The 14,173-nt window shown below is 42.8% G+C and overlaps 2 protein-coding genes across 2 annotated transcripts in view; one reads left to right on the top strand and one right to left on the bottom strand.

Annotated features, from left to right (window-relative positions):
• Nucleotides 1-2,783, bottom strand: part of znf609a (zinc finger protein 609a) — a 38,758-nt gene extending 35,975 nt beyond the window's left edge. The window contains exon 1 of the mRNA XM_071460920.1: nucleotides 2,404-2,783. The gene's annotated coding sequence lies outside the window, so the exon portion shown is untranslated. The remainder of the gene's footprint in view (nucleotides 1-2,403) is intronic.
• A 7,947-nt stretch (nucleotides 2,784-10,730) lies between these two features.
• On the top strand, nucleotides 10,731-13,949 carry LOC139627305 (uncharacterized protein CFAP97D2). The gene is made up of 4 exons (XM_071488063.1): nucleotides 10,731-10,823; nucleotides 11,375-11,455; nucleotides 11,750-11,868; nucleotides 13,476-13,949. Exons 1-4 carry the CDS (start codon nucleotides 10,731-10,733, stop codon nucleotides 13,732-13,734), a joined length of 552 nt encoding a protein of 183 aa, XP_071344164.1. The 3' UTR covers nucleotides 13,735-13,949.
• Nucleotides 13,950-14,173: the final 224 nt, after the last annotated feature.

Here is a 14,173-nt window from a genome sequence, read left to right as displayed (position 1 = left end):
TCAGTTTTTATAAAATGATGATGTTATTTTTGTTAGGTATTGTACAAAAAAAAAAAACATGTTCTCTTAGATCAAGAGAATATGATTTGTAGGCCGGTGCATTGTGACACATTTTACCTTTATCAAAAAAATAGCAGCTCCTACGATTTGGATATTGCACTTGGCAATATTGCAATATGGATAATATTTTGATTAATTGTGCAGCCCTACTTCAGGGTCAGAATCCAACTGACTCCCAGCAGAGAACCAACTGACAACTTTCAGAAAACTCTCCTCTCTTTTGTGGTTCACTGCCTTTGTTTACATTTTTTCAGTAGTTAGTGCAGAAACAACAGTTTCAAAATATTCAGCACAACTGTTTCACCATTATTTATATTTCCTCTCAGTTATTCTGCTTTTTCATGCATTCCCACAATTATCACTGTCACAGAGTGTGTGTGTGTGTGTGTGTGTGTGTGTGTGTATATATATATATATATATATATATATGTATACACACACACACATACATGTATGTATGTATGTATGTATGTATGTATGTATATATATATATATATATATATATATATATATATATATATATGTGAGTGAAAAAATAGTGTCAGTGTATTTGAGGATATCTCCACATCCAAATCCATGTGTGTTCAGCCACCTTCACTCTCAAGGCCACAAATTCACTGGTGTACAAATCATTCAGCAAAAGTCAGACTGGGTAAGCAGACTTTAATTGTCAAGACACAACATACACCTCCCACAAGATTAACCCAGAGCCTGAATGCTTCACTGGATTTACTAGACAGATAAACATGCATTGTCCATTGTGTCAGTTCATTCACAGATATAATCCTTCACTTAAAGAAATGTCCTTTTAATGGAATTAAAACATGATGCATGAAAGGTGGAAAACTGAGCTTCATTTAGGTGAAATTACTATTTCACACCTTGGCAGAGTAACTTAAGTCCGTTTTTAATAAACTACTTCTACTGGGGAGTATTTTTTCTCACGGTAGTTGAACCTAGCACCTGATGTTACGGGCCTTCAAATCACTAGCTCATGTTATGCAATTACACTAACATGGTACTAGGTCATAGTACTAGTGGAATAGTCTTTAACAGCAACAGCAACAAAACCCTAACTTTTGGAGGAATTGTGCTGCAAGTGAGAAATAAAGCTGACCCTGGTAACCCAGCTCGGGGGATATTCATGTCGTGTAGTTAGCCTGTTAGCCACGTTACTGATATTTGGAGGGTTGCCTGTTTGGGTGGTGGGGGCATTCAACAAAAGTGGTGCTTAAGTGCTAATAATGGGGTAGAGGGGCACACCCTGGCTAATAGCACATGTAAAGAATCTGTAAATTTTTGCAAACACACCAGTCCCACTTAACTGGCTAACCTAGCTACCGTTAGCTGAATTAATCGGAGGGCTAGCTAGCGGACGGCCCTGGATCCCAGTGCCCTTTAAAACAAGGCTAACACACACACTGATAACGTCTTACGAAACGAAAAAAACTACATAAATACACACATCATCAACTTAGGAGACAAAATTCAAATAATATGCAGCGATTGAACGCAACTTGTGCAGCTAGTCCGAGGCCCCGTCGTGGCCCGCTACGAGGCTAACGACATCCATTATCGGACGCTGTACTGCTTGGCTCTAGCGGGGAGAAATGTTGTATTTTCCGTACTACTCTGCATTAAATTAACCATTTCACGAGAACTACGCCAGCATTCAAACCTTGGCTTCAATAGCTTGAACCAGTTTTAACCCCAAACGTACACCGGTGCAAAGATCCTTTATATAACTGTTGACCTAACGTCCTATTCGTCGTGTGATGGACAATTACCGATGCGGCGCTTTCAACCTCCCTGTCAAACCCATGGTTCCATTATCGGACAACGGTTCCGTTTCGTCCCGGTACCTTACGTTGTTCTGTAACTTATCCAGCACTGATTCACACAACTGCAGCCACATTATAGAACTGACAGATGCAGACTAAATTAAGCTGCTGACCAAGAGTTATTTAAATGCTACAACAGCTTGAAAACACGCTAAACATACCAGCGCTGGTGTGAACGGACGGTAAAACAGACAACAAATGGACATTTTAACGGAGCTATAAGGACGTACACACACAGTGAAACGCATTTGTTAATATGCCTAAGCTGGGTGACGCGGTGTGGAGGTATTGCTTCAATTTTTTGCAGGTAAGAGGAAACAAGTGGGTCAGGCGGGGACGTGTCCGATGATGGACGCATGCCCCTTAGCTCCCCGGTCTCTCCAGACAAAGACAGCAGCTAGCCTGCTGAGCTAACCCCCGGGATAGCTAGCAGGCTATCCCGCGTTTAAAAAGAGTGGATCCAAATCCCACCAAGAGGGCCGACTTCAACCTGTCCACTTACCCCGTTTGGAATCCCTATCCGACCAGTGTTCATGTGCACTCCATAGGTTCCGATAATCCCAGTGAGAACAGTTAAGAAAGCTCCCAAACCAGTGGACTGAGCAGGCGAACCAGTCAACGTGCTCCCAGCTCACTGGACCGCAGCCATCACACGGTCACATCCCGGAGAAAACTGGAAAACTGCGGGAAACGCCGACATTTCGGAGTCAGTTCTCGGGCCTGGATTGAAATAAAACTAATCCCAGGTATTCCATGGCTGGATTGGATATTCCCAGACTTTCCAAATCAGCGTTATTCCAGTTAACAGACGCACAGACAGCAACAGACAGACAAACAGCACCGTGGGCCTAAATGGCTGTTAGGTACAATGCAACCAAACCCCGGAACACCGGATCCATGGAATCACTGGACCTGGACTCAGCTGACTGGATTAGTCGCTCACTGGACCTGGATTCAGAAGTAACTAAACATGGACTTTGAACTGGATTCAACCCGCATTACCAAAAACACAATGCAAATACAATGAATGTAAATGTACTATTTCACATGTCGTCTCCATTTGAACAAATTCTGTGATCAGCCATTTTACTGCTGCTAAATGCTTTTATTTTTATTTTACTGTGGTGTCTTCATAGTATTTTTACAGGTTCACTCTCCAGATACTGGGGCGGTCACAAATGACAGCTGTTAAAGGCACGACTCCTTCTGTGGTTGAGCTGGTTGACTGAATCAGAAGGAATTCACTAATACTGCACTTGAAGAGTGGCACCAGAGCACGTTTTTAATCATTTGTGTGCTGGAATAAACATTCAGTTACATCATACAATAGGCGGTGATGTTCTGTGTTATTGGTAACAAGTCTAATTTTGATGATTGTATCTGAAGATGGACGACGCATCTGCACTTCCACCAGAACAAAAATTAAGCCAAACTATAAGGATCAGAGCGCTGCCATGTTATGTTGGAGACGTCATTAAGAGCCCGAGCCTGCGCAGTAGTGATCAGGGAGTCTTGAGGCCCCGCCCATACGCTAGCTCAACCCAATCGCGAGTCAATAACAATCATGAAGTTACTCCCCGTTTTATAGCATCAATTAACTAATAAAAACAAACTAACTGAACAGTTGAACATACATCAGTTGATAACATTTATTTGATGTGCATTTTATTTGTTAGTTTGGCCCATCAGCTAACATGGAGGGGGCGGGGTCTCATGCTGCAGCCAGCCACCGGGGGGCGATGGAGATGTTTCGGCTTCACTTTGGGGGGCTGTGTTGTTATCCATCATAATTTACAGTCATTGATTTTGTTAAACTTACTGCATTATGCTATTTATACAAACTCAACACTTACTGTAGCCATTTCAAATTAAAAGCCCTCTGATATTTAATTGGACCAAAACCATCCATTTCTGAACCAGGCTTTTATTGTGAATCATTTGCAGGCATACCATAGGCAGCAACAGCTGAACAGGATTAAAGGAAAACAAAGCAAAGAGTAATTCAGAACAACAAAATGTTGAAAACAGCGTGATAATATTGGTGAGTTTTTTAAATCAAAGAGTTGAATGCTAGCAAACTAACGAAACTACCTGAAAGAACCCTGTGTTTTTTAAATGTTTTTTTTTTACATCAATAAAATGATAGTTGAAGGTTTGAGTTTCTTAATGTTTCAATCAAAACTGTGTAATACTATGTATTAAAGAGCTCCTGGTCCTGTGCAGCAGATAGGATAGGATTTGGAGTGCAGCGAGGTGCAGACAGCTTCACAGTGTCCTGACGTGACTTTTATACACCCGCTTCAGACAGACGAGTCTCTGAGGAGAAACTATTCAGCTCCATGTACTTGAACAGAAGGATGTGACTGCTTGTGTTCAGATGGGGAAAGGAAGTGCTGCTACATGGCTGTGTGTTTTTGTCTGAAAGCACTGTAAGAGATTTCTCCTGGTTGAATAAAGTTTACATCTAAAACAATCTGCATTCTGCTTTGCTTTCGTTGAGGTCTCTTGTAACTCGTTGTCCTCACTTGACTGGACTCACTGAATTAATAGTCCGATGGTTTGTTCAGTAAGTAATGCCCCTGAATTTAAACAGTTTTTTGCTCATTTGAAGATGAAGGAACATCATGTCCCGCTCCCATTTGTCTTCCCCACTCAAACAAGTCTCTGCTCCCTCTCTGCACACACACACACACACATTGCATTTCTATCTCTGTGAGGACCCTAGCTACTTACCCTGAGCTCAACCATCACAGCTAAAAGCCTACCCCAGTCCTAACCTAAACCTGATTCTAACCTGGCCCTAAAACTGAGTCTGAACCCCCACACAGCCACGAAGCTGTGTCAGAAAGTGAGGACCGGCCAAAGTGTCCTCACTCTCAGGGTATGAAACTGGTCCTCACAAAGATAGCCATACAAGAACACACACACACACTTGTGTTTAATGTAGAGATTCCAGGATGGTTACCCCAGCAACAAGGATATGGTAGTTTTGGCACGCCATCACTATCTCTGTCTACACACACACACACACACACACACACACACACACACACATTTTATTACCTGTTACACTACCATATGCATCAGCATGTGTGTGTGGGTACATGTTTCTGTGTTGTTGTGTGGACAAACCTTGAAACCATCATTGTGAGAACATTTTGGGCTGGTCCTTCATACAGCTGGGTGGGTGGGGGTGGCATTTAGTTATGATGGTTAAGGTTACAGTAAGGGGCAAGGGAATGCATTATATCGATGAGTGTCCTCATAACTAATATAAGACAAGTGTGTGTGTGTGCGTGTGTGTGTGTGTGTGTGTGTGCTTTCAGTCTGATTACACTTTTAATCAATAGCCGGTGCAGAGGAAGAGAGACAGAGCTGCATTTACATTTTTATTTGAACCGTCTCTCCTTTTGTTTTTGTGGAGGACTCTCTCTGTTCATTAAGGACAGACTGCAGAGCAGTTTCAGAGCCCAGAGGAGTAAAGACTGAGTGATGGAGAAATAATAAAGGTGTAATGAAGGAGTAATGGAGGAGCAAAGCTGCAGGCACATCATACATACACTGTGTGTCTGAACCTCTTCTTTGGTCGTAACACTGAAATGTTTCTGTGAAGTCCTATAGTACATGTGTACATCAACGTTATACATTTGCTGATGACCATTCAGGAGTCTTAGATTCACATTTATATTTATTTGGTAGATGGTTCTGTCCACATAGTGCATTTAAACCATGTAGGAACAAGAGCTGGATTTTACCCAAAACTGGGAGCAAAACTGTTTTAAACACTTGACTAAAAACATGATCAGTGCAAGTGCTTGAAGGTTAGAATAATGTTTGTGTGCTGCAATATAATGTGTGGCTGTTCTCTTATGAAAAAGGTCAACACCAGTTTCCCCAAACTTTATTTTTTCCCCAGTACTGTGCCCTGTATGTACCAGAAGACAGTCTTGTTTTCTTCTACTGTATTTACATTTAAGTACCAGTAAGAACCAGGCAGGATTTTATTGTTAGCTGACTCATACAGTGAAATTACACAGTAATTTGCAGACTGTACCAAAGGCCTCATACTGTCTAAAGTGAGATCCATGTTTTTTTATTCCACCGCGTTGGCAACAGTCAGAGACGTATTGTTTTTGGATTGTCTGTCTGTCCCATTCTTGTGGACGCAATATCTCAGTGACGCCTTGATGGAACTTTTCCAAAATTGGCACAAACAAATTAGATCTGAGTTTGGTGGCAAAAGGTCAAAGGTCAAGGTGGTGGTGCCCCACATGACGTGTTTTTGGCCTTGTGAACGCAATATCTTGAGAACTCTTTACGGGAATCCCTTCACATTTGACACAACTAGGAGTCAAGGATGAAGTGATTGGATTTTGGTGGTCAAAGGTCAAAGGTCAAGGTCAGTGTGACTGTTTCTCAAGAATTCACACAGGAATTCTGACAAAATTTCACACAAATGGTTCATAGTTATATATATTATATATATTAAAATAATAAATATATCTACTTATGGATGTCAGCACTTCAAATAAAACACTGGGAAAGTGTAAAATATGGGACCTTTAATACATAAGCAAATAAGTGATACATGCAAATATGTATATTAATAAACTGTTCAGTGGTTTTCTTTGGAAAAAAGTGCATGAGTGTATTCACATGATGTGGCCTCAGTTTACTCACTGCTGCAAAGACAAGACAAGAAAATGATCTGGTTCCATCCAAACTTTTCATCTTCCCTGAGGGGTGTCGTATGGAGTGTGTGTGTATGTGTGTGTGTGTGTGTGTGGGAAGATGTGATTGACAAGTTAATCACTTGCCACCTGAAATTAGAGAGTGAATCAATCAGGATTATGTTTGCATGGTAATTTAGAGCAGCAGTTTGTCAGAGTGACGTCAGCACAGTGAATTAGACATGAACTCACACAGATGTGCCAGAGGAGCTGGATAAACACTGATCAGATCAGATCAGATCAGATCTCTGACATGTAAACTCTCAGTATCAGACGACTCTGATGTGACTCTATTATCACCAACTTTCTCTGGAAACATCAGACTCCGTCGATTTAAAAGACTCCTGTGATAAAAATAAAAAAAATAAACTGTCTTCATTTTCTACTGCAGTCACTGAGGCAGCATAGATCTCTCTCTCTCACTCTGTCTCTCTCTCTCTGTCCTCCACTCCCCCAGACTGTCTCTCGTCCCTCCTATCTCCACTGCAGAGCATAATAAGCAGACTTCAAAATAAATGGATTCCCCACGGCGTTTCATCACAGCCGGAGCAGAGAACACACACCCACTCAGTAGCAAAACATGCTCAATTAATCCTGCACACTCACACACACACACACACACACACACACACACACACACACACACACACACACACACACACACACACACACACACACACACAGCTGAAATCAAAGGACTTGGTGTCCTGAATGTAGTTTAAACAGCATATTGAACTGTTCTTTGAGAGCTGCTCCTGGTGTCTGGTTTCATCTTCATTCAGAGCAGAAGCTGGAGAGTTTATGAAGCGGTTCAGAGAGGGACAGACCTGCTGAGACTTGAATCAGTCAAAGATCCACATTTTACTGCTGCTTTCATGTAACATTGTAGAAATATATTGTAATTACAAGCAGGGAAAAACTGATCATGTCCGTCCTCAGTGTGCAGACTCTGGTCTGAAACTGGACCAAAATACCACTTGATCCAGACCCTTAACAGAATTCCCATCCAGTCTGATCCAGACTGTCCTCACATCCCCTCACCTGTCACCTTTCAGCTGCATTCAGCTGCCAAATGTGACACGATGTGTTGAAAACAAGCCAAGCAGAGGAAAGAGAGCTGAGAATACTTTACACCTTCATGTCCGATGATCCACTGTATTTACCTTGACAACAGGCTGCTGCAACACAGCCACATCTGTCCTGCAGTGAACATGAGACAGGTCGGATTCATGTGACAAACTGAAGGCTGGAACATAAAGCGCCTTTGATGATGTTCATTGACTGTTCAACCAAGGAAAAAGCTTGACTGTGATTTGGCAGTTGACTCAAGGTCCACTTACTAACTTTTCTGAAACCTTGCAACTGCTGATGGTGCTCTCATCCTGCACTTAACCTTGTGTAAAGTATGCATGCTGCTGGTGTGAAACTAAGACTCCATCAGACCAGACCACAGACAGTTCTCAGGTGAAAACTTTCAGTCGCTTCTCTTCAGTAACAGCAGCGACACCACAATTTAAAAATACCCTGTTACAAGTAAAAGTCCTGCATCAATATAAGAGTAAAGTAGCATAAACTGAAAATACTCAAGTAAAGTACAACTAGCAGCAAACAGCTCCAGAGTATGATTACAGATGTTGGTGTTTGTGTCACCTGATGAATCTGAGTCCAGTGTTCTCTCTCTCTTTTAGCTCTGTGTTTGGTCTCAAGCTCTTTAGCTGCTAATGCTCCAAAATATTGACATGAGCAGCTTTAACTGTGGCTCCAAAGATGTTCTACTCACCTCGATGGTGTGTTTCCTCTAAAACCACCAGTTGGCACCTTAAAGCACAAACTATACTGCAACCCCAAAACCCTGGCCGGATTTGAGATCAGCCTGAGGAAGCTTCACTGAGGCTGCAACAAACTGTGAAATACATGACTGAGGTTTTGGTTTCATACCAGCTACACCTGCCAAGAAACACAATCCTCTTCAGAGTGCGAGGCCTGGCTCGCTGCACAGTTCCTCCCTCACTTTAACTGGAGCTGACGGCTTCATAAAAGGAGAGAGTTGTTTGTCTCTGAGCTTGTCTGTTGTCATTATTTCCGTCTCTGGGCTGCAGTCTCCGTGGGGAGACGGTGTGGAGGAATCCCTTCACACACAGCCTCCCCTCAGATATTTCAAGTTCAGCTCTGGTCACGTTTAATCTCTCACACAGGTCATTTGTTAGACAGGAGAGAGCACGACACGGCTGTTAGTGAAACAGGCTTGTTCCTGCTGTGACATCATTAAAGGACGACATGTTTCACAGGATGAAGTCGACCTTCTTCCGACTGCAGCCACTTTTGAATTTACTTCACATTTCAGCTCAGAAACAGACACAGAAACGGCAGGACGTGATGTTTTAACTGCACCAAAGACACGACTGAAGTAAACTCCCCCAGGGCCCCAGGGCCCCAGGGCCCCAGACCTCGAGGGGCCCCAACAGCTCCCTGTGTGTGAGTAACACTTTGGTCATTTCATTACTTGCAATTTGTTTGGGAATCATTACCACTGAAATATAGTTTCACCTATAGGCTCTGCACTATAGCCATTTCTAGATTGTTTAATGTTGTTCATTGTTAGTCTGGTTGTTGTGTAGTTGCTGTCTCTTTTTAGACTGTACATCTGTCTATCTTAACCTAACTGTGTGATAGTATTAATTGTTTTGTCTGTTTTGTGTTGTTTTTGCTGTTCTTCGACTATAAATCACAATCCATGCATTTACATGTCGTATTTTGCTCAGCGTTCATCTGTAGTGTATTTAGTTTTATGATAATGAAAATTATGATAATGAAAAATTGAAGCCCAACTAAGGACAAGAGCTGAAAATTAACAAGAGCTATAAAATCTGTGGAACTCAGTTAAATCATCATTCCTGTTAAATAAATTTAAAAAACTAAAAAAAAAAAAATTATAAAAAAATTTCTGTGTGCTCCTGTGTCAAAAAATAGTTTCAACTTCAATTCTTTATTTCATATTGTGCTCACGTGGTGTGTTTTCCTGAATAAAGTTATAATCAAATGACCACAAACAGAACCTGAAGCAGGTCGCATCCTAGTGCAGAAATAACAACTGGTTTCTGGGTCTTGATCAAATTATTATGAGCTGCTCTAAAATCAGCTGAACAGACTGTACTTGATGGGAACATGGAGGCAACAGGGGAACAACAGCAGTTTTGTCCAGGGGCCCCAGAATATATTCATCTGCCCATGAAGAAGAGAGAAACAGAATCAGCTGGAGGAGAAATTTGTTCATAGAATAATCTGCTCGTTATGTTTTCAGGTCGTCATGAGCACGAGACCTCAGTAACAGGCAGAAACATTCACTTGCACTCAAGGATGAATTGATTAGAATTTGGTAGTCAAGGGCCAAAAGGTCAAAGTTACTGTGACCTCACAAAACACATTTTTGGCCATAAATCACAAATTCATACTCTAATTATGACACAATTTAACTCAAATGTCTGTGAGGGCAAAATGAAGTGGTGAGTTTTTTATATCCAAAAGGTCAAAGGTCAACTTCACTGTGACATCATAATGTTCTGCAAAAACTCTTCAGGCTATTATTCAATACTGTGACCCTTTTACCTGCAGAACCCTTGTAGCAAAACTGTGCATATTCCAAACCAAAGTTTCACAGCTGACTTGATAAAGTTCTTAAAGCGTCGACACCTGAAGCTGAAGAGTGTCGTGTAAAAATGTCTTTGTCATGCATTTACATCAAACCCATGAAATAATCTGATACTGATAGAGAGAATTAATGGGCAGGATCAGAGGTTGCTGGTTTGAATCCTCCTGTAGTTTGATCCCCTGCAGAGCATGAATGTTACATGTTTAGTGCTGAATCTATTGTCATATGTAAGTAATGAATCTCAGGTGTGTATCAGTGTGTGTGTGTGTGTCTCAGCTCAGTTAAAAAGATCAGCTCAGTAATAATTAATAGGAACCTTATATGGCTGCAAAGACATAAAGAGGGGTACGTCTCCATGGTGACAACCTCCCAGGCCTGCAAACACAGAACACAGCCCAGACCTCCCGCTGCATCACACCGAGAGTGTGTGGTAGTTATCAGACGTGCAGCATGCACAGGTCCTACCAGCCGCTGACGCCCGTCACCAACCGCTACCTGCAGCAGCGATGGGACCAGAACAACTACGAAAACCACCGCAGGAAGGTAGGAGGGCGGAGGACTGCTGGTCCTACAGAGCAGGTGGAGGCTTTGTAGGCTGGTAAGAGTCTGGCTTCCATTACAGATGGAGACTCAGTCCAATAATATAAAATATATTAATCTGAAATGGGCCATTCTTTAGATTTTAAGTTTATTTTGATACTGATGGTTTTGTATGTTTACTAGACTTTTTAGAGTTTCTGCTCCTTTCACTAAAGTAAAGCTCTGAGTTCTTCTTCTGCTGCTGCAGACACCATCATGAAAAAGATAAAGTTCTGAACTCTGCACTGTTTTTTACACAGAGGACACTGTCACCTTCTTATTCTGAGCAAAAGGGAATTAAATTAACCATAAAAGTAGCAGCGTGTTCATGGCAGAAAAAGAGGTGACGAGTTTCACATATGGGAACGTACTGGGCTATAAGGTCAGAGATCTGGAAATGGGGAAATGAATTAAAAAACCTGAGTGTACATGTTCTCTAAAAACTCATGTTATCTATAGGCTCATATTAGGACACACCCACATTGCACTTAGGCTACCTGTGTTTACCTGTCCAGGTGAGCTCTGCCCTGCCTGTAGTGGACACCAAGGGCCTGAGGACCCCAGCTCACATCCAGCTCAAACTGAAAAAACTACAGGTCAGTGGACACACACACACACACACACACACACACATCACAATCATCATCCTGTTCATGTCAAAGCTTTTTAAAGTTTGATAGAATTAAATTCTAGTGTCAATCAATCCAACGATTCTCATTAAAATCAGATTAAGACAGTGTTTAATGTTAAATTTAGTGTTTGCCCTGGGGGGACAGAGGTCACACGGAGGGGACGGCTCAGGCTGACGCTCCTCCGACACCTCTCTGACCTCGACATCATGAAGTCTGAAGCGTCCTCAGTCTGTTTTAACTCTGGTGTCTGTGGTTCAGCTGCAGGATGAGCGGCTGTCCATCATTGACAGGGATAATCGCCTGCTGGCTTCCAAACTGGCCGACATCGTTTGCTCCAAAGGCCTGGTGGACCACCGGCACCAGTACCACCTGAGGAGGTAAGTCCTTCACAGAAGAAGCAGTTCACATGTTATCTGTTGATGGGTCACGTCATAAAGTCTCCTGGTTACATGTTCACATGTTGCCCAGACGTGTGTGTTTGTGGTGTTGTGGGATCTGGGATCAGCCCTGACTGTCACGGGGACCTTCACATAGTTTTTCTTGACTCAGGCCTTTAACACGGCTCTGATGAGGCCAGTGAGTGTTGTTAGACCTTTAAATAATGGATGTGGCCGCTCCTGCTCTGTTATGGTGTTGAATTATTGATCTGGATGTGGTTGTGTGGCGGTGGTGGCGGTGGCCTCGGGTATAAATCTCCTCCTGACAGCAGCTGTAAAACCCCTCTGAAATCAGCTGAGGTTTGTCCTTTTGTTCTGTGACTCAGTGTAGCTGCTCTTCCCTTCAACTCTACTTTAACAAAACAACAAACATCAAATTCATCCTGATTAGTTGAAAAATTAGGTGCTGGGAAAAAATCTATTAAAAATATACACATTTGGGAGGCCCTGATAGCGGAGTGGTTAGGGCGCGTCCCACATGAGCTGATGCTCTTAGAAGGTGAGCGCCGGTTCAACTCCCGACCGGCCCGACTCTTTCCTGCATGTCATTCCCCCCTCCCTGCCCCTTTCCTGTCACTCTCTACTGTCCTGTCAATAAAGGCAAAAATATCTTTAAAAAAAAAAAAAAAAATGACAGAACTGCTAAAAATTTTTAAAGAAATGTTTACACAGGGGCAGAAGGACTGATTCTTACAAACGACATATCAGCAGACGTTTGCCTATCTGCACATCGGCTGCAGTTTATTGAGCCCTGCGTTGAAACGATGCAGGTGCTGCGTTGTTGCTTCAGACACCAGTGAAACGGGAACTATGATCCACGGAGTCCAGTCCGAGTAACACATCCATGAGCCTTCTCAGATGACACGACACTGCACAGAGGTTTATTATAGTCATACACAGAATTTTACACCTCTTTTGTCATCACAGTTGTGAGGTTTACAGTTCATGCTACAACGTAAGCTACAAGGACTGTGAGCTTGCTTGTACTGTATATGATTGGCCAGTGCAGCACTTTTTTCCAGATGATGCTGCATTTTTATCCAGATCCCTCCGTGATGACACCTCCTGCACATGACCATCATCAAACAAACAAAGAACTAAACGCTCTTTTAGCTCAGTGTTTGGTCTCCACCAGCTCTTCAGCCCTCCATGTTCATCAGCTGATCTCTGACTGTGTCTTTCTGCTGTTTCCGACATTACTGTTTGCAATCTTATACAGGGAGATACGTATACATAGGTGGTGTATGTAAGATGCTAAAATGCAGCACAGTGGAGCTACAGATTAACCTCTTTGTCTTTTTGAATGACTTCACTTTGCTTCATCGTTATGATGAACACACACTGATCTGTGCTGCTTTAATGGCTCTTGTTGCACCTCAGGTTTCCTTTGCATCATCGGTTTGTCCGTCACAGTGTTTGCATGTAGTTATTGACTTTGAACAATAAACAGAGGATGTTAATCAAACTTTAATGTATCTCAGCATCTTCTCCTCATCCATTAATCTTCCTCTCCTCACTCCTCCTCCTCCTCCTCCTCCTGTCTCCAGTCTGAACGCTGACAAGAGGAGGGAGGAGCTTCACCTGGTCAGCCGTCAGAACCAGGCCATCTACCAGCGAATCACATCCCGCCAGTCGGAGTACCGCCGCCAGCTGTGGCTGGATGACTGGGAGAGGGCGGAGCGCCGGCGGGACAACATTTCCCAGTATCCCCGAGGGCTTGCAGATAAACAGGTGAGTCCACACAGGGAAGTGAGCAGCAATGATGTGATTTACACACAAGATGATGGCAAGATGCAAAACACTTAAAACACAGACACTTGAATTCAGAAATCTGCTACTGACTTTTCTGTGCTCTTCAAAAAATGCATTGTGGGTAAAAAGTTTTCTACAATAAACTACACATAATCCATGAAACCTCCTCTTCACTCTCCTTCACAACGAAGAGCGTCAGAAAAAAGTGAGAACTGCTCCTGACACATAAGAGTTAACGAGATAAAAGCTTCCTGCTGGAGCGAGTGCACGCTGGGAAACTCATGAACGACCTGTGAGCAGAAACACGCAGCGAATCCATCCACATCCACAGGCTGGATGTTGAGTGTGAGCGAGCGCCGAGCTGGTTGATCTCAGGAGGAAGCCTGAGGAAGAGGAGGAGGTGTGACCAGTGCTGTGTGTGTGTGTGTGTGTCTACAGAGGTCGCACAGGAAGGTGAAGTTTGCAGCTGTGGAGGACAACGAGTGGTCAACGA

This window comes from Trachinotus anak, unplaced genomic scaffold, assembly GCF_046630095.1.
Source record: "Trachinotus anak isolate AG129_WGS33_773 ecotype Australia unplaced genomic scaffold, CSIRO_AGI_Tana_v1 ptg000002l, whole genome shotgun sequence".
In the NCBI taxonomy this organism is placed as follows: domain Eukaryota; kingdom Metazoa; phylum Chordata; class Actinopteri; order Carangiformes; family Carangidae; genus Trachinotus; species Trachinotus anak.
This window is presented reverse-complemented; position numbering and strand designations above follow the sequence as displayed.

Excerpts from the sequence above, each read along its gene's own strand:
- LOC139627305 (XM_071488063.1), top strand. The coding sequence starts at position 10,731 with ATGCACAGGTCCTACCAGCCGCTGACGCCCGTCACCAACCGCTACCTG. Across the intron at positions 10,824-11,374 it reads ACGAAAACCACCGCAGGAAG|GTGAGCTCTGCCCTGCCTGT; the intron begins GTAGGAGGGCGG and ends TTACCTGTCCAG. Across the intron at positions 11,869-13,475 it reads CACCAGTACCACCTGAGGAG|TCTGAACGCTGACAAGAGGA; the intron begins GTAAGTCCTTCA and ends TCCTGTCTCCAG.